The sequence below is a fragment of the Macadamia integrifolia genome, chromosome 2 (assembly GCF_013358625.1).
Source record: "Macadamia integrifolia cultivar HAES 741 chromosome 2, SCU_Mint_v3, whole genome shotgun sequence".
Lineage (NCBI taxonomy): Eukaryota > Viridiplantae > Streptophyta > Magnoliopsida > Proteales > Proteaceae > Macadamia > Macadamia integrifolia.
In genome coordinates this window covers 39351190-39374481 of record NC_056558.1, presented here as the reverse complement: position 1 = coordinate 39374481, position 23292 = coordinate 39351190, and the positions used below count along the sequence as shown (strand labels likewise).

Below are 23292 nucleotides of genomic sequence, written 5' to 3'. Positions count from 1 at the left end.
AATACACATCGATATGATACGACATGCCGCTATACAACTCTATAAAAAATATAAAATTGAGGTAAAATGTACGTTTCGGTATGTATTGGTACGTATCGGTGAGTATCGGTATGTATCGATCGGTACGTATCGGTATATATCAGCACGTATCGATGAGTATCAATATATATATATCGGTACGTATCGATACGTATCGGCGCTACGGTCATATAATGACCAATATGGGTAATTTTTCAGAAAAAAACGATTTTTTGAAGGGTTTTTGTTCCAAAGTTGCTGTCAGCCATATTTCTCTCTAACTAAAGTGGAAATCAAGGTTGGGAACAAGGATTTTACATTTATAGGACAACTACAGACCTTGAATTCTTAGTACGATACCCTCAATTTAGTGTTTATGCATAATACATGTTATCAATAGCTTTTTTTAACAAATTCTTAATGCAAAAGTGTTTAAAAAAATGTTTCCTATCCATTTATGTGTGTATCTTTAGCGTATCTTAGTGTATCTCCGATACGATACGATACCTTCCGATACGTATCTTAATTTTGACCGATCGATACGGTGACCGATACCGATACTTTAATTCTTGCCCATGCAACTTAATAGAAGGATAATGATGTTATTTCATACGAGGAAGAAGATAAAGAGAGAGGGTCCCAGTATAATACCTACTTCTTCTCCCTCAACTAGGGGTGTCAATTGGTTGGGCCGGTCCAATTTCGATTGGGCTTAATCGGGCTTAAAGACTTTCAAAGGCTACACCGTGTCCGCCCATTTAACTAATTGGGCTTAATTATTGAGGGCATGGTACGCTTTATATTCGGTCGGTCGACCTCAGGCTATAATCGGGCTTTAGTCGGGCCTTAACCGGGCTACAGACATGTTTAATGTTAAACGAATTTTAACCAGTTTTTAAACAGGCTCTCTTTAAAATGTGCTCTTATATTCTAGCCCACACATGCAAGCTCAAAAAAATGACAATAAATCAATAAATGATACAAAATATTACCATTATTTAAAATATGAACATGTCTTTACTTTTTATTTTTTATTCTTTAATTTGGGGGGGTAAAATAGGTATTCTATAATCATTAAAGGGTAGGGTCAGGTCAGGCCGATGCACGATAGGCCGGTCTCAATCAGGTATTATTTTGTCGATCTCAGTCGGGTGTCCAATGGTCCAAGTAGCAAAATTGAGATCGACTGTTTGTAAATAGGTTGGGTTCAAACTCGATACGTTTAATAAACGATCAGGGCTAGACTGATCTATAAACAATCGATCTCGATCAATTTAGTCTGGTCAGACCACCAATTGACACCCCTACGCTCAACCCTTGACGGTAGGAAGAAAAAATCCCAACCATTGTTCTTATCTTTAGTACGACATCCTGTCGTTGTCTTCTGGTGTCCCCAACTTATCACCATGTGTCTCACGAGATCATCAAAATTAAAATAAAATTAATTTTCACAAAAAAAAAAGGGATCTACACGTTGGAAAATTTAGCCCAAACAGGATAAAATCACCCCCAGTAGCTTACTTTAAGCCTATGCTTATGCAAAGCTGCAGAGGGCAGACCAGAAAAGACACCTTCTCACCTTCTACCTCTCTCCTGTTCAGGTAGGCTTAGGGTCTCCTTGGTTCTTAGTCCTTTCCTCCATATCTTGCCAAGAAAAAATGGAAGAAAAAACCTAACTACTTGAGCAATTCTGCAACAGTGTTGAGTAGTGTAGCAGAGAGAGCAAAGCCAAGAGCAGTCATGGTTGAAAATTTTCTTACTTTGATGTGGGGCTGGTTCACCGCAACTGGGCTTTTCTTTCTATTGAACCTTATGATCGTCACCATAGCCGTCATGTCAAGGTTTGGCACCCAGAAAAATCAACCCCACCTCACTCGAGCACCTTCCGTTCTGGAGCGATTCAAATCCTTCAATCTCAACCGCTACAGATCCGAAGAGGTGAGCCCATTTCCATCCCTTATAACCTCGTTACAGCGACCGGATTCGGTGACCTATCAGACAATGGAGCAGCAGGAGCAGCAGCTTGAGCCTGAGCTTGATCCTGAGCCTGAGCCTGAGCCTGAGCCTGAGCCTGAGCCTGCCCAGGTTGAAGAGCCTGTTCACGACCATCATGTTACTCAATCAAAATCGGAAACGAAACCGAAATCCGGCGACAAGCCGATGAAGCCGCTTCAGAAGGTGAAGTCTGCGGATTCGATATCGGCTTTAGGGTATTTTGAAGAAGAAGAAAGCATTGATCTTCGTAGGCCGTCGACGGTGAAGGAAGGGAAGAGCAGAGCGAACGAATTACAACATTTTGGAGAGGACGAGGAGGTAGATGCCAAGGCCGACGAATTCATCAACAAGTTCAAGCAACAGTTGAAATTGCAGAAACTGGACTCGTTTAAGCAATACATGGAAATGCTTACTAGGGGAGTTAAGTAAAGTAGAAAATTTCTGGAACCCATTTCCTATAGCTGATTTCAACCTTTTTTTTCTTCTTCTATTTAGGGTATTATAATAGTTTTAGATCCATCATCCATTAATGAAGTAGTAAAGAATCTGAGGAAGAAAAGCATTTTCTGCAGTTGATTTCGAAGTCTTTTTTTTTTCTTCTTCTGGGTATAATTGATGGTTGCAGTAGTTTAGTAGATCCATCATCTTCTATCAATGTTGTATTTTTGTTGGATAATATTGTGTTATATATGTGCCCTTTGATTACTTATGAAGCTCCTGAACTTTGTTTTCTCTCTCTGAGTCTCCTGGTTCTGTAGAATCTTTCAGCATCTCTGGCGCGAGGAAGACGACGCTTTGCTGTCAAATGACCGAAATGTCCATACGCCATAGGGTGTTTTGACCATTGTACCCCTCATCCATACACTGCTTACCAATACGTATGGCCCATTATCGACTTATCGTATCCTTCGCTGGCGGGTTGTGTGAGTGCGAATAAACTTCAAAAAGTAGCTTTTCGTTAAAAGAAGAGCCTTTTTTTTTTCTTTTAGATACAATCCATTTGTATCAATACCGTCAATTTGGTATATAATCTCTAGTGACGAAAACTTTCTCGACAAAAAAATCTGTATACGATGGAGAGTGAGACTAGACAAAGATAGAAAAAGCGCCTGAAGCTAGCCAGCCGCATTGTGATAATGTTTCGAGTAGTGATTAATTCACCAGCGGGTGATCAATCTTGGTCACCCACCAATGAAGGTAAAAATGGCATCTAATGGCCTAAAGATGTGAATTTGAAATCCTAATTGTTTATCAAAATCGAATTGAGTTATTTACATCGAAATCTTGAAATCGTTTAGTAAATGATTTGGTTTCGATTTTAAAATTGAAATCGTTTAATAATTTAATTTAGTTTTAGTTTTAAAGTTTAATCGGTTGGTACCAAGTCGGCAAGGAATGAAATCTGATCTCACTACTCTTGGGTTCTATACTCTAAATGGTTATGGAATGAATCGATCCCTCCAAAAGTGGGTTTTTCTGTTTAGCAAATCTTTAATGGAAAAATTCCGACAGATGATGCTTTGATGAGTATTGGTATTCCATTGGCTTCCAAATGTTTTTATTGCAAAGATCTTTGGAGGGAATCAACAACCCACATTTTATTGGGTGGGTACAACTGCTTCTAAGGTTTGAGATTTATTTGGAAAAACAATTGATATTGATGTTATTCCAACTCAGAATCTCAAAACTAGAATTCTTTATTGGTAATCTCTATGTCAAAGGTATTTGTGAATACATAACTGGTCTATTACCATCATTTATTGTCTGAGAAATATGGCGGGAAAGAAATAACAAAAGACACAGTGAAAACTCTCGTGTTATAACTACAATAATTGAGAGAATCAAATATTAGATTCATGAAATCATTTACCCAACCAATTTTTCTAAATCCCTTTCTTTTGAGAGACAAGCTTATATTGCAAGTTTTTAAATTAAACCCACCAATTAGTGGGGTTAAAGCTCCAATTCCTATTTATTGGTGCCCTCCATTTTATTCTGTTAAACTGAATGTGGGTGGTGCAAGCAAGGGGAATCTGTGTATTATTGGTGGGGGAGGCATTATTAGAAACAACAAAGGGAAATGTTCTGGCAGCTTTCTTCAATTTTTATGGGGTATGTACAAATTTGGTGGCGGAAATGAGAGCCCTTAAAGATGGCTGGGTATTATATAAGGATTTGGGTCTGTCTGACTTTTATATTAACTCTGACTCCTTCCTAATTGTGAAACTTATCTCTCAAAGATCATGTACATTGTGGAACTACTGGTATTGCCGTATTGGTTTTAGGAAGTAATCAACCTCTACGATTCCCTAAAAGCTCATATCTCCTTTTCATTTTGGGAAAGCAATCATGCAGTGGATTGGTTAACCAACTTTGCATATGATTCTACTATAAATTCGGTTTTCTATGGTAATAATGATCTCCTATTTAATATTAGTTACATCATTCGGGAAGATAAAATAGGGGTCCGTTTAATAACGTTTTAAGAAACACGTTTCTGCCGTTTTTGTTTTCAGAAACAGCAGAAATGGAGTAAAAAGCGTTTGATAAAACTGTTTCGTTTCATTTATTTTCAGAAATAGAAATATAAATTTTTACTTATTTATGGTTCAAGAAACGACCCAGGTGAAACAAGTTCAACTTGTTTCGCTGTTTTTGAAAACGACTTGTGGCCATTCTTTCACTAGTTACTATCGACTTCTAAAAACATGACTTATCAAATACCTTCAATTCCGTTTCTGTTTCTAGAAACGAAAATTTATGTTTCTGCCGTTTCTTGAAACAGAAACGACAAAAACATTATCAAACAGGCCCTAAGATTACCAATTTTAGAATGTAATCTTTCTTCTTTTGTAGGTTTTCCTTTTGGGTTTTGCGAGTGTCAGAGTGATTTGTATCTCATGGGTTGGGGTAAGGCGAGCTATGTTCCCCCCTTTGTTTCTCTTATGTAATAAAATTTTAGGGGCTTCCCCGGGTCGCAGATAACATTAGGGTTAAAAAAAAAAGTTTAATCGGTTGGTACGATTTGTAATCGGGCCTGTCGGTGTCAGGCTTTAATCGGGCTACCTTAAATGGACTTTATACGGGTCTTAAACGAGCTATGGACCTATTTAATTCTAAACGGGCTATAAACATGCCTACCCTAAAATCCTTCTTTAAAGGGATTAAACTATTGGCTTTAAAACTACTAGAAGATAGCATTCACAATTCCGAAACCAAGGGAATCATGTCTTTAATAATTGAACAATTGATAACAATTGAATGTCCCATTTAGCAAGATCCAAGAGAAATTACATATATATATATATATATATACATATCCAAGGGAATCATGTCTTTAAAATGTTATCTAAGTTGCAAGAATTACACTATTTTTAACAATTGAATGTCCCATTTAGAATGTGGATATTTTAGTCTTATATATATTCTTTACTCATATTTTGTAGTATTAGTGGTAAAATAGATATTTAGACATTTTTTAAGGGGGTCGGGCCAATCGGACTAAATGAGTCGGTTCTAGCGGGCTTCTTAAGTGTGTCGGGTCGGTCGGACGCCTGACGGGCTAGTGGCCTGCACTGTGAATGCCTGTTTAATAAATAGGCCGGTTCAGGTTGAATCTTAAGCGAGTCGGGCTCGTTCGGGCCTACCGGTGCGGGGTCAGGAATAACACCCCTAATTAAACCTATTAATATATACTTAGTAAGTTTAAGTCATCAAATCTTAAGTTTACATATATTTTAATTAAAAAAATTAAGCTTACACTAAATAACTATTTAAAAAAAAAAACATATAACAATAAATAATTCAATTCAACATCAAATTTTACATTTATTTCACTAAAAAATTTAAAGGTAAAAAAGTTGTTTAGATAAGAGATTAGAAAACATAAGAAAACCATTTTTAATATATGAAATGGTTTATTTAGTGATTCAGTTTTGATTTTACCTTTAAAAATCTTGCATCAAATTTAGTCGAAGTGTCTACACCAAAACCAAACCGATTAACACCCTCATAATGGCTTTAAAGAGTCTCTTCTTAGAATTAGGGAAGAAAAATGCTACCTGATCGTATGGCCCACATATATGGAGAAGTGGAGAGGGGATTGTGAAAAGACATTTCTACTCCTTTTCAACTTCCCTATGTATCTAGGCATACAAAACAAGGATAGACACCCTTTTTTTTACCCTATGTGCGAACCATTTGTGGGTGTTAATACCGATTTGAATCTGTTACGATCCCATATCAGCTTATGGCGACTGATCCCACATCAGTTTCCTATGTGAATTGATATGAGTTGATATAGTCTTGGGTCCCCTTACCTTATAAGCTAATTTATGGGATTGAGTTCTTTCATGACCGTAACAGTGGTATCAAAGCAACAGATCCTCGGTTCAAGCTACGCATGGAAGAGGCGACCTAGTGCCAGAGTGAGAGCCACTAAGAAATGGCTACCTACCGCTAAGCAAAACCCCTGGAGCAGAGTGAAAGCCACTAACAAATAACTACCTAAGTGGTAGTGCCAGAGTGAGAACCCCTAGAAAAAGGGCTACCTATTGTTAAGCAGAAATCTTGGAACAGAATCAAAACAGTGAGAGCCGCTAGAAAATGGCTACCTATTGTTAAGTAGAAATCTTGGAACATAATCAAAGCCACTGAGAAAGAATTACCTAAATTGAAAGTCAGATTCGAAAGCATGATGGTATATTACCGGTAACAAAATCCTCATCCGAAACTAATCCCTCAAACCATGATCCCCTAGAATTTATCTTTTTTAATTTTTTTTTGGATAATAGAATGCATATTCCAAGGAATCAACCCATACATGTCGCGCTCATTAAATCCAAGCAGGATACATTCAAAGTTAAAGGAGAAGCATCATTCAGGTGCAGGTCCGTAGGCATTTTTTATTCCAGTTATCAAAAACAACCTTTTGATCCTTTTTTGCTTCGCTTTGGAAGTGACATGTAAAGAGGATATACGGACCCAAGGCAATAAAATTTAATGCTTTTGCCTTTTAATTTTTTATTATGCTTTTGGTGCACAAAGTCCCATCCAATAAAAAGAAAAAATGTACACAGAATGAAGGACCAATAAGTTACTTACATGTATGCCCTTGTGTTTGACGGGAAAAAAATGTCCAGAGGCAAAAACGAATGATTAGTCGTTCATAAACTATCACAAATATGGGCATTAGACTATATTGGACAGGAAGCGTATCATTTTCTTGTCCATTCACTCTCAAAGTCTTACCAAACTTGCAGTTTGCAGCTCATCATAAATAATGATGGCATGGTCTTTGCAGCTTTCTCTAGTTTCTTTGGTATTTGTTCTAATTCTGTGGTTGAGCTACGTGTTTTGAGGGATAGTTTTAGGTTATGTATGGATTTGGGTTTCTCAGATTTTTCTATTAGCTCTGATTCTACTTTGATTGTGAACTCAGTTTCTCATAGGTATTGTGATTTATGGAGTTGGTATTGGTTTCAGGAGATTATGATTCTATGTGACTTTCTTCGAACTTGAATCTCTTTAATTTTTCAAGAGAGTAATAGAGCGGCTAATTGGTTGGTGAACTTGGCATGTGCTTTAAATACGGATTCAATTTTTCTTGGTGACCAAACTCTTCCTAGAGACTTTAGCCAGATCATTAGGGAAGATAAAACAGGGTGGCCGATATTTAGAATGTAATTTTTTTTCCATTGGGTTTTTTGATTGTTCTTTAAGAATGCAAGTGCTTCTGTTTATTGGGGGCTGGGGTAAAACGTGTTATGTTCCCCCTTGTATTCCTTTTCTATTTTATTAATAATATCTTAAGGGTTTCCCGGGGTCCCAAATATTATTCAGGGTTAAAAAAAAAAAAAAAATCTTACCAAACTTTAGTACATCTTATGGAAAAAAATTCATTGGCGTTTATCTCTTTTTTCCTTTCATTTTCTCTGTTTCCTGGAAAATCCCACCCCACCTCTAATTTCTTTATCTTTTATTAAAGTTTCCACCCAGGTTTACCTTCTAAAGAAAACAGGACAGTATGGTTTTAGTTGGCCACAACATCAAATATATATGGCAACAAATAATTCCCCATCAATGACTGTAATTTTACTTGTTTATCAATTTTTAGTTTGATTCTTTTTTAACAAAGTTTTTGATGGTATAGTCCAGATGTGACCACCATCACTCTCCACCTCTCCGCTATTGTCATGGTTGCGTTGGGCCATGGACTCATTCACCATGGCCACTTGATCCTTCTTTTTTTAGCATGATGGGGTGGAATTATCTACACTTTACCCTACTCATATTAAAATCAAAATGACTTGGCTCAAAACCCATGTTATGAATTATAAATTGGATGTGGTTTCGAAAGAAACATAGGGTGTAGGGTCCTCACTTTTTTGTGAAATGATGTACGAAAGAATTGCACATATATGTAGGGGTGTCAATCGGTCGGGCCGGTCTGGTTTTGGTCAAGCTTAATCGGGCTTGAAGACTTTCAAAGGCTACACCGTGTCCGCCCATTTGACTAATCGGGCTTAGTAATTGAGGGCATGGTACACTTTATATTTGGTTGGTCGTCCTCGGGCTATAATCGGGCTATAATCGGGCTACCTTAATCGGGCTTTAGTCGAGCCTTAACCGGGCTACAGACATGTTTAATGTTAAGCGGGCTTTAACCGGTTTTTAAACAGGCCCTCTTTAAAATGTGTTCTTATATTTCGGCCCACTCATGCAAGCCCAAAAAAATGAAAATAAATCAATAAATGATACCAAATATAACCATTATTTAAAATATGAACATGTCTTTACTTTTTACTTTTTATTCTTTAATTTGGGGGGCAAAATAGGTATTCTACAATCATTAAAGGGTCGGGCCAAGTTGATGCACAATAGGCTAGTCTCGGTCGGGCGTTATTCGGTCGGTCTCGGTCGGGCGCCTGACGGTCCAAGTAGCAAAACCGAGACCGACCATTTATAAACGGGCCGGGCTCAAGTCCGACAGTTTAATAAATGGTTTGAGTCGGGCCGGTCTATAAACGGTCGGTCCCAGTTGATTTAGTCGGGTCGGGCCACGAATTGACACCCCTACATATATGGTTTGTGAATCTTTTTACCCTTATATTATTTTATAATATTTTAAATCCAACCAAACATAGCTAAGTAGCTAAAATTTATATGGACTAATGCTTGTGAGTTGTGATAGGCCCGTAAGTGCCATCTGACACAAATATTATTTGGGATTCTCATTTTTTGTCTTTTTAATTTATCATATATATATATATATATTTATTTGGAGACAATGTTAAAACTAGTCATTTTGAAACGACAACTACTCTTGAAAATGGCACAATAGTAAATCACTTTAAATTAATATTGAAAACCGTCTTTTACCTTTTATTTAAAGAACTTTTGAAAACAAGACAATGAATAATCTCAGAGAAGCTTACATGAAGGCAAGAAGGACCGATATGAATAGATAATATTTCGGAAGAGCAATCATCTGAAGCAGCGAAATGATAATTTAAATGTTATTTTTTGATAAATGAGTAAGTTTTCAAAGTAAATTTGTCTATATCATACCTCTGGAGTTGCTTGAAAACCTTCTATTCTCTCCCCCAACCAACCCCCAAAAAAAAAAATTCATATAAAATTTTCAGTCATGTCTAACCTCTAGAGTTGCTTCCCCCCCCCCTTCCCTTCTTTCTTCCTCTTCCCTTTTTTAGGGTTGGATTTTTTCTGCACATATAAAGTTGACAAATGCCATGTCCACTATCCATGTAGGAGCCACTCTTGAAAATTTGCCACATCCTACCTGCCACATGTTAAGATGATAGTTCTCATAACCCTACTTTGATTGAACAAACTTTTAGAAAGTTTTAAGTAGTTAGGTTATTAAGTTGATAAATCCATGTAATTTTTTTGCACGCATACACAAATTTACAAGGTTGATAAATACCACGTCACTATCCATTTAGGAACGTTTCTGAAAATTTGCCTTACCCTACTTGCCACGCGTTAAGATGATAGTTCCCATGACCCTATTTTGATTGAAGAACATTTTCTTTGAATATTTAAGAAACTGTTTTGGTTTAAATAATTTAAAATTATGCAGCTTCTCATCTGTCTGGGTGGTGTAGTTGGTTATCACGCTAGTCTCACACACTAGAGGTCCCCGGTTCGAACCCGGGCTCAGACATCTACCTTTTTATTTGATAAATATATATATTTTTAATAATGAACGTGGGTTTGGGTTGTAAATAAATCAATTTTTTTAAATAATTTATTTATTTATTTGTTTTTTTAATAATGAACGTGGGTTTGGATTGTAACTTGTAATAAATGAAAATATTGGGTTCAACATGTTGTAGGTGAGTCTAATGAAATACAATACAGATGTGCCCTACAGAGTGCCGTCAATGGAGGATTCCCTTACATTTTTGTGGGGTCAGATAATGCCTCTCTTATAGATGCAACTAATAGACAATCCCCTCCTCCCCCCATTGACATTTTTGGTATTGTCTGTGATGCCAAAATCCTTACCTCCAAATGTAGAGAATGTAATTTCTCTTTTATCTCTAGGGAAACAAACTATGTTGCTTATTTCCTAGCCGGAAGGCCCCGTCTGTGGCATGTAAGACAGATTGGCCACTTTCCATTTCTTGGCTTCTAGATCTTTGTAATCAGGATGCCTTGAACTCCTCATGCCCTCTTTTGGAATAAAATTTTCCCTTGCCAAAAAAAAAAAGAATACAATACACTCATCTTAGGATAAGGGTGTCAATGGATCCAATCCTGTTTGATTTACATATTGATTGGGTGCAAATTAAACCACTGGATAGGAATCATCTAAAATCAGAATAATTTTGCATTTAATCCTATTTTATTGGTTTTTAAATCGATTTACATGCAGTTTGTACTTTTGTAGTGCCGATTTTGAAAAATGATTTGATTTTAAATTCACTTTTTATCTAAGAAGATAAAAATAAAAACAAAAACCTAACATAGAAGTAAACCACCAATATAGAAACACAAATTGAAATCCAACATATTCCATTTATAATCATGGAATAAGGCTGAGTTGGGATAAATAGGATCCATGTAGTTGACCCAATTTAGTTGATATAAGGCTTTTTTTTTTTGGTAGAAATTTAGTTGGTATAAGACTGATATGAGTTGAAAAGGCAATAATAATAGTGAGTTTGGATTGTAATATATGAAACATTGACTGATGCTTCTTACACTATGACTAACGTATAGACGTTGTATTGATGATCCCGACTGTTTCTATGATTTAGGCCAATTACTTGAACCATGGTCTATGGTTTAGGCCTTTTCTTGTGCGTATGAGACAATTTGACCGGACTCCACTTATTGATTATCTGAAGCTTGTAATTTTGGATATGGACATGCTTGTAGAGCCACGATGGCTGATGTAACAAAAATTAAAGGTATACTAGGGATTTTTTCAGACCTATCTGGCTTAACCATAAATCTGGACAAAAGTTGTTGTGCCTTTAGCTCTAACGTGTCATCCATAGACAAGGCTAGAATCAATAATATTCTTGGCATGAAATCTATGGACCCATCGACTATTTATTTGGGTACCAACTTGTATCACCCCAGAGCTAGAAGTAAGAGTTTCAAAGTTACCATTGATAGGGTTCATGCCAAATTAACTACTTGGAAAACTAACTCTTTGTCTTTTGCAGGAAGGACGGTTCTTCTATAGTTAGTTATGGCATCCATTCATTCTTACTTAATGTCCTTGTTCCTTTTTCCCAAATGTATCACTAATAAACTTGATTCCATTAATTTACGTTTATGGAATGGTGACTCATCTTCAAAAACTAAAACTCATCATTGGTTGGCATAAAATCTGTACCCCTAAGGCCATGGGTGGCTTGGGTATTCGAAAATCGGATACTCATAATCGAGCCCTTCTCTTAAAACTTGGATGGAGACTTTTAACAGAACCTCAATCATTTTGGGCCAAAGTACTCAAAGCGAAGTACTTCCCAAATCGATTCATTTTTCATCCATCCACTTGTAAAAAGAGGGGCTCACCACCTTGGAACAGTATCGCATACATCATCCCCACCCTCTCTAAAATGGTCTTAAAGGAAATAGGTAATGGCAATTAGATTGACTTTTGGTGGGACCCTTGGATCCCATCTCTCATGAAACCATTAGCGCCCATTGTCCACCCTCAGGTCACCTCTTCTGAAACAAAGGTATCGGATTTTTTGTGTGATCAACAATGGAATATTCCTCTCTTAAATTCTATGATTCCTGTGTCGATACTTCTTCAATTTTGAATATACCTATCTCCTCACACCCGGACCGATGGAGGTGCCATTTATCTAAAGTTGGACTCCTCACTACCAACGTAGCTGCAAATTTTTTAACTTCTTCATTTGCTAATTTGACTGAAATATCAAACAGGTGTACTTGCTCTTCACCATGTTCACACTGGTGGCGATTCTTATGGAAACTCCATATCCATCCCAAATTTAAGTTTTTCTTTTGGAGGTTAATGCATGATGGACTTCCGACTAGGGATGTGACTGGGAAATGGATAGCTGTGGACTACTCCTGTGCATTCTGCGGAAACCACCATGAAACGACTTGGCATCTTCTCCTATCTTGCAAGATCACAACGCACATATGGGTTATAAGCCCTTTTTCTGCATGTTCTTTCCAAGCTTTAATAATGTACTTTTTTAAGACCTTGCATCGGTCAAGGGATGACTTGAACCGATTCATTTCTATTTTTATAAAATTCTCCTACTTATGGTATTATATAAATAAGATTCTATTTCAGAAAACCAAACTCAATCCCAACCAAATTATGAACCATGCTTTGTGGTGGGTTACTAAATCACTATGATGAGGTGCACAATTCTACCTCCACCAACAACCAAATTCTTAAATTCCCTCTTCTCAACCATCCAATCATGATCTGTGCTATTAAAACTGAAAACACCATGACTGGATGGGTTGTTTGTTTTATTTCTCATGGTAGATGCAATTTACTAATGACCGACTACATAATGACAGGAAACACTTTTGAGGGATGCGCGAGGGCGGTACTATTGGGACTCAAGCAGGGTTCAGAGAGAAAATGGGAAATAAAGAAAGTCTGGAGTAACAATTCTTTTTTGACAAAACTAACTTTTGATCTTTCCTCAACTCTTTGGCCACTAAGTGTCACTCCTATTTTTTTGGCTGTATATAAACATTGGCAGCACTCAAACTTCTGTTTTAAACCATCTCAAGAGATGGTTCTTTTGCTAGATAGATGGGCTTATCATTCGATGATTAGGAAAGAAATGTTGTTTATAAATGATTGGGACGGATGTATTTAACTTTTTTATGTTAATGGTATTTCTCAATTCATCAAAAAATATATATATATATATGCTTGAATAAATAAGTATATTTTCTACCAAAAACAGAAGGATCACATTTACTTGGAGCCCAGCTTACACTCTAGCTAAGTTTGGGCTAACTTGGGCTGGCCCGTGTAAGGTTTCTAAGTCCAATCCCTTTGGTAATGGGCTGGGGCCGGGATGGGTACCTCTCAGCCTGGCAAGATGTGCAGGACTATTTGTGGCTTTGTGCTTATACTCCTTTTAAGAAGGCTCTCCACACATGCACCATGCTGAGGAATCTCCACATAGGGAACCCTATTTCTACTGTGGAGAAAGTGTTAGCCAATGCCACCATCAAATAGTTAGGTCACCCTTTCCATTATCCATATGTCAAGTTAAAATTTGTGGACATTTAAATGTTGTATAGGAGACTTGTAGAGGGCGGACCTTGGCACAATAGTAAGATTGCTTCATTACAATTTAGTGATCGTGAGTTTGAGTTGAAAAACAGTCTTTTTGTTAAGTGAAGGTAAGACTGCATACATTATGACTCTCCTTAGACCCTATAGTGTTGGGATCCTTGTGTACTCAATGGATCGCCTTTTTATTAAGGGTGTCAATTTCAAACAGAAATCGAATACCGAATCCGAAATCGAGCATAATTAATTGGACCGAACTAAAACAAATTAATTCGGTTCAAATTCTATTTGAGTATGTGAGTATGGACCTCAGTTTGGCTCAGTTTCGATTTAGGGTGTAAGAACCGTTGGATTAAACCAAAACTGAACTGAATTGTTCTTAAAAGAAAAAAAAATATGAAACAACCCTAGTGTTTTTTGCAATTTATCATCACATATTTACATACTAAGACAATTTTGGAGTTGGCAATTGCCATAAGGCCCATAACTTGAGCCCATTATGGCCTTTGGTCCATCATAGTCATGGTTCAAAAGTGGAATCGTCTTCATAACCCAATTAAAACTGAGTTACAAAGCCGAATTAAAACTGCATATTAGAACCGAAATAATATTGAGCCAAATTGAATCGACTTGAGTATCTAAATACAGAACCAAATCAGTTATTGGTTCGATTTTGGTCCACCTTATCATCATTCAGAATCAAACCAAAAACCAAACCAAATAACCAGACCGAACCAATTGACACCCTTATTTTTTATAGGGTATTTGTTTGCCTATTCCTTCCTGGTAGAGTAGCTTAAATCTTGCCTCTGCTTCCCTTTCTTTTTTCACCCTCTTGAAAAAGAAAATGGGGGTTTGACCACAACAATTTTACCGAATTACTTTTTTATTAAAGACTTTACTCAATGATTTATCATATTACATACATTACTTCAATATTGGTGTGCTAATAGTGGGAACTATACCCACTTCTTCCCCTTAGAGCAACGGTAAATTTTTTCCATGTATAGTCAAACTTATGATCTAATTTTTTTATACCAATAATATGAATGACTTCGTATTTTATTATCCACATTTTGACTAAAATTGACTGGTGGATCGTGCTTTTTTTCTTTTTATTATTTTTAATGGGAAATTGTTCCCTTAAAATATATATATATATATATATATAACTAAACTGTTCCCTTAATTTCACAAATGAGTTTGACAAGAAGAATTGTGAAATACCCGCTGTGTCTATTGTTCAATTAACTTATTATTACTTAGGAAAAGAATGCCTATCTGCTTTTGTGTGTCTATGTCTTGATACAACATGTGTGGAAAGATCATGATGCCTTACACTAAAGATGCTTTTGTGCGTCTTTTCATTGACACACACATTAGCATATACCTGCACCAGCAAGATAGCGTTCTCTTGCCTTATTTATTTTTGCCGGTCTATCTTTTTCATTATCTGAAGAGGTCCCAAATAAAAGATTTGATGCAGTAGATATTTTGAGGGATTAAGAGCATTGCCAGTCTCCCTATGTCCATCTCTTTCCTCCCTCCTATCAATTGACATATTTGCTCCCTATTGTGGTAGGAGAGAGAGAGAGAGAGAGAGGGTTAGCGTATGTTACATAAACGAATAAAGAACTCAAACACAGATTTTAATTTAACGAAGAAAATCATATCTACTTGTTAGATATACAAAAGAAAATGTTGGGAACTATTGAATGTTCAACTGACAGTTGAGAATCCAAATACATCTGCATCAATGTGTAAATAACAACTCAGCCTCATCTCAACTAAATTGTGTCAGCATCCAAATCAATGTGTAGTGTTCGTAAATGCTCCCAGGTTTCTAATCAACTATTGATAGTTTTAGGATTTGTGAATCAATTTCCATATAAAAAAAAAATCATGTATATATAACTTTTGGATCAATCTTAGCGAAGGTTTAGAAACCCTACTCGAATATCGGAATAGTCTAAACCTTAGGACACAGAATTGAGCAAGAAGAAAAGATTTTAAAGATCTCTGATTTTGAAATTTTTGATCGGAAAATCTTTATAGATCTTGCTACAAAAGTCATGTTTCATTGATTTTTTTATTATTTTACTCAAATATTAGATTTTTGAAATTTATGATCCAAAAATCCTTACAGATCTTTATACAAAAGTAAAGTTTCATTGATTTTTTGCTCATTTACTCGGATATTTGATTTTTGAAATTTATGATTAAAAATCCTTATAGATATTGCTACAAAAGTTATGTTTCATTAGATTTTTTTTTAAATATTATTTTACTCTGATCTTTGATTTTTGAAATTTACAAAAGTTATCTTCCATTGATTTTTGTGTATTTTACTGATTAAAAGAAGAAAAAAACCAAAAATAAAAATTAAAGATCTAAATGCATTCATAAATAATTCGTAAGGAGTTGAGAATCAGAGACAACTGATTTCAATTTTATTCCAATCCGATTCTTTAAACCATGATCTTAGCTCTCTAAAGCTCTAACAATGTTTTAAAAATTGAATTGAATCCAAAACTGACATATCATACTTTGCATTTTTGGATCGAGACTGATCAAGATTTTGATTCTAGGTTTTTAAACTGCTTCTTGATACTTATAAAAAGTACATTGAGAGCTTGGTGCTTGAATGATGAGTTTGATCTACACATATTTTAATGATGATGATGTTGTTGTGGTTGTTTGGCTTATAATACAATTTTTTTTTTCTTGTTGGAAGGCTTATAATGCATATTGCATGATGTATCTTAAATCATAAAGCTTGAATATCACGTGTATTGCATGTGACTTCGGATTAGTTAGCAAATATATATACTTATTTGCAATGATATGAAAATATACATTTTAAAGTGTTCATAGTAACATACCTATACTATCTCTCACATGCATCCACATGCTCTCCCTCCTTTTTTTGGTAAAAGGTAGAGATACGGATTTAGTTTATGGTATTGCCGTATTGGTACAAGTATAGATCATCGTTAATATAAATATTGTTAGTGTACAATGTCTTGTATTTTGTTCTAGTTTAATCCATGGAATACTGGTGCAGGCGCCTCGATAGAATAGAACGGTGGTTTTGCTTGTTGGTAAGCAAGCCGTGGGGGTTACAAGCAGGGTAGGAGGCTCCCTGCATAGTGGGGGGGGGGTGTAGGGGGTGCAACCCCCCGCTCGAATTTTTTATTTGAGGATAGTTTTGTATTTTTCGGTATTATGGTTTTCGCTATATATTTGTAACGAGATTTTATTTCTCTAAAATGCAAGCACTATTGAGAGGTGTGAGGACGAACGTTGTAACTCTATTCTCCATTGATAATGAAACAGAATCTCATTTCACCGAAGATGTAACCAATCTTATCGAACCTCGTAAACTTATGTGAAATTGTTTGCTCTTATTTTTTCATTACTTTCTGCATCGTTTTTAGCATTGCGTTTCTAATGATATTGATTCAGATTAACAGTATCGAATAGAATTGAATGATTTTCCTTCAAAGAATTTTAAACCCTTTTATATTTTGAGCTACCTAGTTGTTATACCACTGATTTGGTATCGGTTAGTTATCGATATTAATCATGGCCGATAATGATATGAATTGATCGATACAGTCGATTTCGATCCATATGGCCTTACATGCCTGAACATGTGAAGATAGACAAAGCATGACATGAATTCCTTTATGCATAATTGCTAATGTCATGCACTATTATTTATCAAAAGGTTCCATGCTAAAGAACAGAAGACCACATGCTCTGCTTAAATTATCAATAACATCTTTTCATTGAGAAACTCCCAATTTATCGCTTCTGGTTTAAACGATTTCGGTTCATAAAACGTTCTTAGATTATGAAAAATGACTTTTTGAGAACTAATCAGCTTGATATAGTTTGATCTACCAATGGTGTTGGTAGCATAGGGGTGAAAATGCCCTTAACCTATCACCGCTTTAGTTGGCTGGTTGTGGGTTCGAGTCTTGGCATACCCATTCTCGTCCATTGGTCCTGCGGAAGAGCTGCTTGCTATATGGAGGCTTGTCTTAGGGGCTATGATCATTACCATAGAGCACCCTTTTTTGTTATAAAAAAAAAAAAAGATATAATTTGATCCATCTGATTCATATTGATGTCGATATTAAGATATGTTGAAACTGATACTGATATTGATACTGATGCTGATACCATGTTTAAGAACCTTGCATGAAATTATCACCATGGTCAAAATGGCTTCCTAAATTAGCTAAACCCTTTTGAAAGGAAACATAAGAGAAATAGAAGGGGGAAAGGGGAGGAAAACGAGGAAAATTATGCTAACAGAGTCCAGCCTGGCATCAGAAGTCTATAATTGACTTTGGCCAGTTGAGAGGTCTGACCTCCACCAATTATAATTGGCCATGTAGAAACTAAATATAGATGGCTAGGTCTGACTTAAATCATTAAAAATGAAAATTTCAACATATGTTTTATTTTAAAGAAAAAAGGTCAGTTTAATTTCTAACATTTTAAAGCTATGGTATTTTATACAAATATAAATTATTATTCTATCTAATACGTTTTTTTTTTTGGAGGTGGAGGTGGAGGTGGAGGTGGAGGTGGAGGTGGGGGGATGTGTCAAAGCTCAATTAATATATTACGATAAAAAAGTTTTCTGAGCCGACCACGAGGTCACCCTTGCATTCTCTCTCACACATCAGATGATCCCTTTACCTCTTATTTATGCTCTTTATGTCCTTTGAAAAACAAAAATCTTGTATATTATTTATAGAAAAAATATTCTATTACGCTGGTGTAGGGATTCCTTCCCATGTCCTAACATATTCTGACCAGTGAACCCCATATTGATATTGGGAGAAATCTCTATTATAATGCCAGTATGGGGATTTTTTCCATGTCCTTTCATGGGACCAATGAACGTGAACCCTTTTGTTTACAATGCCGTCTTCTATGCAAATATTGGTGTGACTATACTAGCGTACATTATAGATGTTAATATTATCAATCAGACAAATTATTTAGAGATGAGGCCAACTTTTTTTTTTTTTTCAAGCCAAAATTATTGGACCAGAGAATTCCCAAGAGATTGTCTTGAGATATCGCCCATGAAGCAATCCCTGCCTATGGAAACTAAAGCTTTCTTTCTACTCTAATGGTTTCAGTTTACTGTATGTCTGTGCATTCTTCATAATATCTAGCAGAAAGAAGGGGTAAGGGAACCTTAAGAGGATAATTAAGTTGGTAAGAGACATTCACCTCAGAAAGTGTGTGATTTTGAGTTCGATTTCTCTTTCTTTCTTGGGGTCACTCACACGGGATGTTTAACGTTCTTCACTGCTTTCAATAAAAGTTGAATAATTATTTATTAATCTCGATATAATTCAATCCATGCAAATGTGGAATCACTATAAATCCACGAGACTAATTAAGCCAAAGACTTGAATAACTGTTGTTAGGAAGGAAAACAAAAAATGGTGGCGGGAAGATTAAAAAAGGTAGAAATCCTATTAGGTGATTCTCCATTTTGTGAAAATTAGGGGGGGGGGGGGGGGATTGGGATGGGATGGGAGAAGGTAGAAATCCAAGTAGGTGATTTTCCATTTTGTAATGAAAAAAGGGGAGGGGGCGATTGAGAAAGGCAGAAATCCAAGCAGGTGATTTTCCATTTTGTAATTATTAGGCATTTTTCTACACCGACACCATCTGTAGCTTCGTAAGAATTCCAGAAACCACACCCTTAACACGGTGAAGGGTCTAAAGGTGAGAGAGAAGCTTCTAAGAATGTTGAGTCGGTTGAGGCAAAAACACCAAAAACAGATACCTAGCATTCACTAAAAGTCACCCTAATCACTATTCTTCACAAATTATAGTTGAATTCCCATTTCCCAGACAAAGAATTCCTCAAAGATTATATTAGTAATTAGTAGATTCATAATAGATTCACAGAGAAATCTTCCCATCCCAATTGAAGTCAAAAACCCAAGTGGGTTTCTCTGTTTCTGCAACTTTGATAAGTTGACTTGCCAGCCACTCGCAGTTACTGTTTATTAAAATTAAATTAGATTCCAAGATTAAAAACTACATAACTACATTTTATATCCAATCTAATCTAATAATTCCAAAGCTAATGGGTAGTTCGTTGGATTTGGTTCTGAATTTCTGATCCGAACATCGAAGCCGGCAATTAAAAAACACACCATTACTGGCAAATTGCAAGAACAGAGCTACGCCATTCACAATAAGACAATCTTAACCATTTGATAACATGGAGTGGGTCCCCTCAAACAGATTGAAGATTACGCGGTGCCAACCTCTGATCAAAGCTCTAGCGTAGAAGAAGCTTTCTCCTTTGTAAGTTCACCTTTCCCATTCTATCTTAACCTTCAACACTAATTTTCCTTCGTTTCATAATTTGGGTATTTATTTAACAGAGACTCGAGAGAGAGAGCAGAGAGGTTCCAATTTCGAAATTATTAGGTGAGAAGGAAACATCTGGGTTTTGGGTGAAAGGTTATTGTCTCCTCTCCTGTATCCCATCTCTCAACTCTCTCTTCCCTTGCATTTCTCATCTCACCTTCCTTCTTCACTTAAGCATAAGAACCCTTTACATCACTTCTGCTTCTGTCTTCAATTCCTTAATTTCTAAGCAGAGAAGAGAACCAGAGAAGCCCAGAAGTTCTGAAAGTCTGAAAAGATGACAGACAGGGTCTTCCCATCAAAGCCCCCGGCAAACCCTCAAATTCAGAACGGTAATGGAAACCCATCATACCCAGCCACCAAGGGTCAGCTATACAACCGCCCTATTTATCGTCCCCAGCCCAAGCCCCGTCGCAATCGCCGCGGTTGCTGCTGCATCTGTTGTCTCTGGACTACCCTCTTCATCATCGCTCTGATCTTGCTCGCAGCCATCGCCGGCGCCGTCATATGGGTTCTCTACCGCCCTCACCGCCCCACTTTCTCTCTGACGGCAATCCGGATCCCGCAATTCAACGTCACCACCACCAAGGACGGCTCTTCATCCCAACTCAACTCCAACATCGATCTCACCGTCTCCACTCGGAACCCAAACAAGAAGCTCGTTTTCTTGTATGACCCTACCACTGTTACCATGACCTCCGATAGCATCTTCGTCGGCAACGGGACTTTCCCAGCGTATACCCATGACACCAAGAACACTACCGTTCTGAGGGCAACAGTGACAAGCACCGGTGAAGATCTGGACTCCTCGTCGGCGTCGTCGTTGAAGTCAGATCTGAAGAAGGGAGGGATACCGTTGGCGGTACAGTTGGACACGAAGGTGAAGGTGAAGATGGGAGGTCTAAAGACGACGAAGCTAATGATCAGAGTTACCTGCGATGAGCTCAAAACGGGTGTTCCGAAAGGGAAGACTCCGGGGACTTTGACTTCATCGGCTGATAATACTTGTAAGGTTAAGCTGCGGATCAAAATCTGGAAATGGACTTTCTGAATGATGTGATTTCCCTTTTCCTTTGTGTTTTGCCTTTTCATTTTCCAGTATTACTGTCTTTGAAGTTTGAACTTTAAAGTTATTTTTCTCCCTTTTTTTTCTTTTTTTTCTTTCTGGGTTGAAGACTATAGCTGGTTTGTAAATGTTGAAGGATTTGGTAGGGAATTAGAGATGGAAAAAGAAAAGGTTTTACAAATACTGTTATTGAATTCTTGTACAATCTTTCAGAATTGGATTTTAATAATCAATTTACGTTTATATGCAAGACCAGTTATTCATATTTTTTGGGTTCTTCACATCATCTTCTTCTTCTTCACTTCACCTCTGCAACTCCCTTCCCCACCCAGAAAGGGAAAAAACAAAAACTGGGAATTTGTTTCTCCAATACTTTGAAGATGATTGGTATAGATTTTTCAGTGATGAGGGGCAGTGAAATTGTTTGGTTAGTCATGTTATGGTCGTGGTGAATAGTATAATGGGTTAGGAAAGGTTGTCGGTGGAGGTAACTCTTGTGGTAATCATTTATTAATGACAAATGGGAGAGAAGCAGGGGAAGAATCCATTAAATAATACAGTAAAGAAGTGATTAGTTAATGAGGCACACTGCATTGCAGGGCACGGTGGCAGACAATGTGGGGATGGTGAGTCTGATTGACTGGTGTGAGGAGAATTGATTCTGTCCACTTTGTGTTCGTGTGGGTGATACTTTGGCCGGTGGCTGGCCTGCAGTTGTTGAGGACCAGGTTTCCCTTTTGATTATTTTTTGCTTTCTCTTCTCCATTCTGAACTCATCTAAAGAAGGTCTAGGAGTGAAGAGGGTAACTAGGGTGAGGTTTTTACCGAAAAAAAAAAGTAGGGGTGAGGAGAAAGGTAGATAAAGAAGGGAATAACTGAATAAAAGAGACAAGACAGAGAGGAGGAATTATTGCTTTGGCCTCTCTCTCACTCCCTCTCGTCTGTGTTCACTTTGGACTGTTCTCATCAGAGAAAAGAATTACCCATACGATACGCCTTACATCGACACAGTGGGGCCCGGCGTTCTCAGCCTGAGTGAGATTGCGTTTGTCGGTTCTGGCTTCTCGCCCACCACTCACAAATCACAATCAGACCTAGGAATCAAACCATTGGTTTGGTTCGGTTTGGTTTGATTTGATTTAGGCTAGTTTTGTTCGGTTTTGGGTTCTCATCAGTTTGTTATAAATTTGATGGTTATGGAATAAAGTTTTATGGGTGGAACATAGGTGGCACGTTTAAACACATGGGCTTGCCCCTTAGGTGCACAATGATGTAGGAGCCATGCCCATATGAGGGGTGTGCTTTCCGAGGTTGTGTGTTTTCCGAGGATGCATGTCCCTGTGTCTGGGTGTGGCTCTTATATTCCACCCGAAAAACACTGCTCAGATATTTATATAAAAAGGAAAAAGAAATGTTGTTTGGTCATGTGTCGTGTGGATCCTACACTTAGACATAGGCACAAATGGAATTATCATTCTATATCTTGTAAAATAAAAAAAATCTCATCCATATTGATGCACACACATATGTTCATTGACCCCACACTGGTGCAAGGGGTAATGATTTTGATCACCAATGATACGGCACATATCAGTATTAATTTTAGATCAAAATTGCATGATCAATCGATTAATAAAGCATACATTTACTTTTTCTTTGGGTCAATTTTCTTTCTTTCTTCTTTTTTTTTTTTTTTTCACAAGACCCCAATGGGGTCAAATAGGAATCCACTAGGGATTAGACAGAAAATATGGGGGGCCACTGGCCACACTTAATAGTAACTAATAACCTAATACTACTACATTTCAAGAAGATGGGGGTAGGAGGGTTGAACCAGTGACCTTTTTTGGACTTACAATAGAGTCCAACTGTCTAACTCATTGCCAAATGAGCTAAAGCTCATTTCCCAAATCAGTTCCTTCACATGACTAAGCCTACTCACATGACATTAAAGGAGTTATATTTAGGTCATAAAGAGAGAATGACCCCTCAAAACACCCCCCCCCCAAAAAAAAAC

At 37.0% G+C, this 23292-nt stretch overlaps 2 protein-coding genes and 1 non-coding gene across 3 annotated transcripts; all 3 read left to right on the top strand.

Moving 5' to 3' along the window:
• The first annotated feature begins 1544 nt into the window (after nt 1–1544).
• LOC122056966 (pathogen-associated molecular patterns-induced protein A70-like) lies at nt 1545–2745 on the top strand. The gene has a single exon (XM_042618948.1). The coding sequence runs from the start codon at nt 1759–1761 to the stop codon at nt 2440–2442; it is 684 nt and encodes a 227-aa protein (XP_042474882.1). The 5' UTR covers nt 1545–1758; the 3' UTR covers nt 2443–2745.
• Nucleotides 2746–10124: 7379 nt separating this feature from the next.
• TRNAV-CAC lies at nt 10125–10198 on the top strand. Its single transcript has one exon. It is a non-coding gene; the product is annotated as a tRNA-Val (tRNA).
• Nucleotides 10199–20206: 10008 nt separating this feature from the next.
• On the top strand, nt 20207–21525 carry LOC122091611 (NDR1/HIN1-like protein 13). Its single transcript, XM_042661629.1, has one exon. The coding sequence runs from the start codon at nt 20487–20489 to the stop codon at nt 21258–21260; it is 774 nt and encodes a 257-aa protein (XP_042517563.1). The 5' UTR covers nt 20207–20486; the 3' UTR covers nt 21261–21525.
• Nucleotides 21526–23292: the final 1767 nt, after the last annotated feature.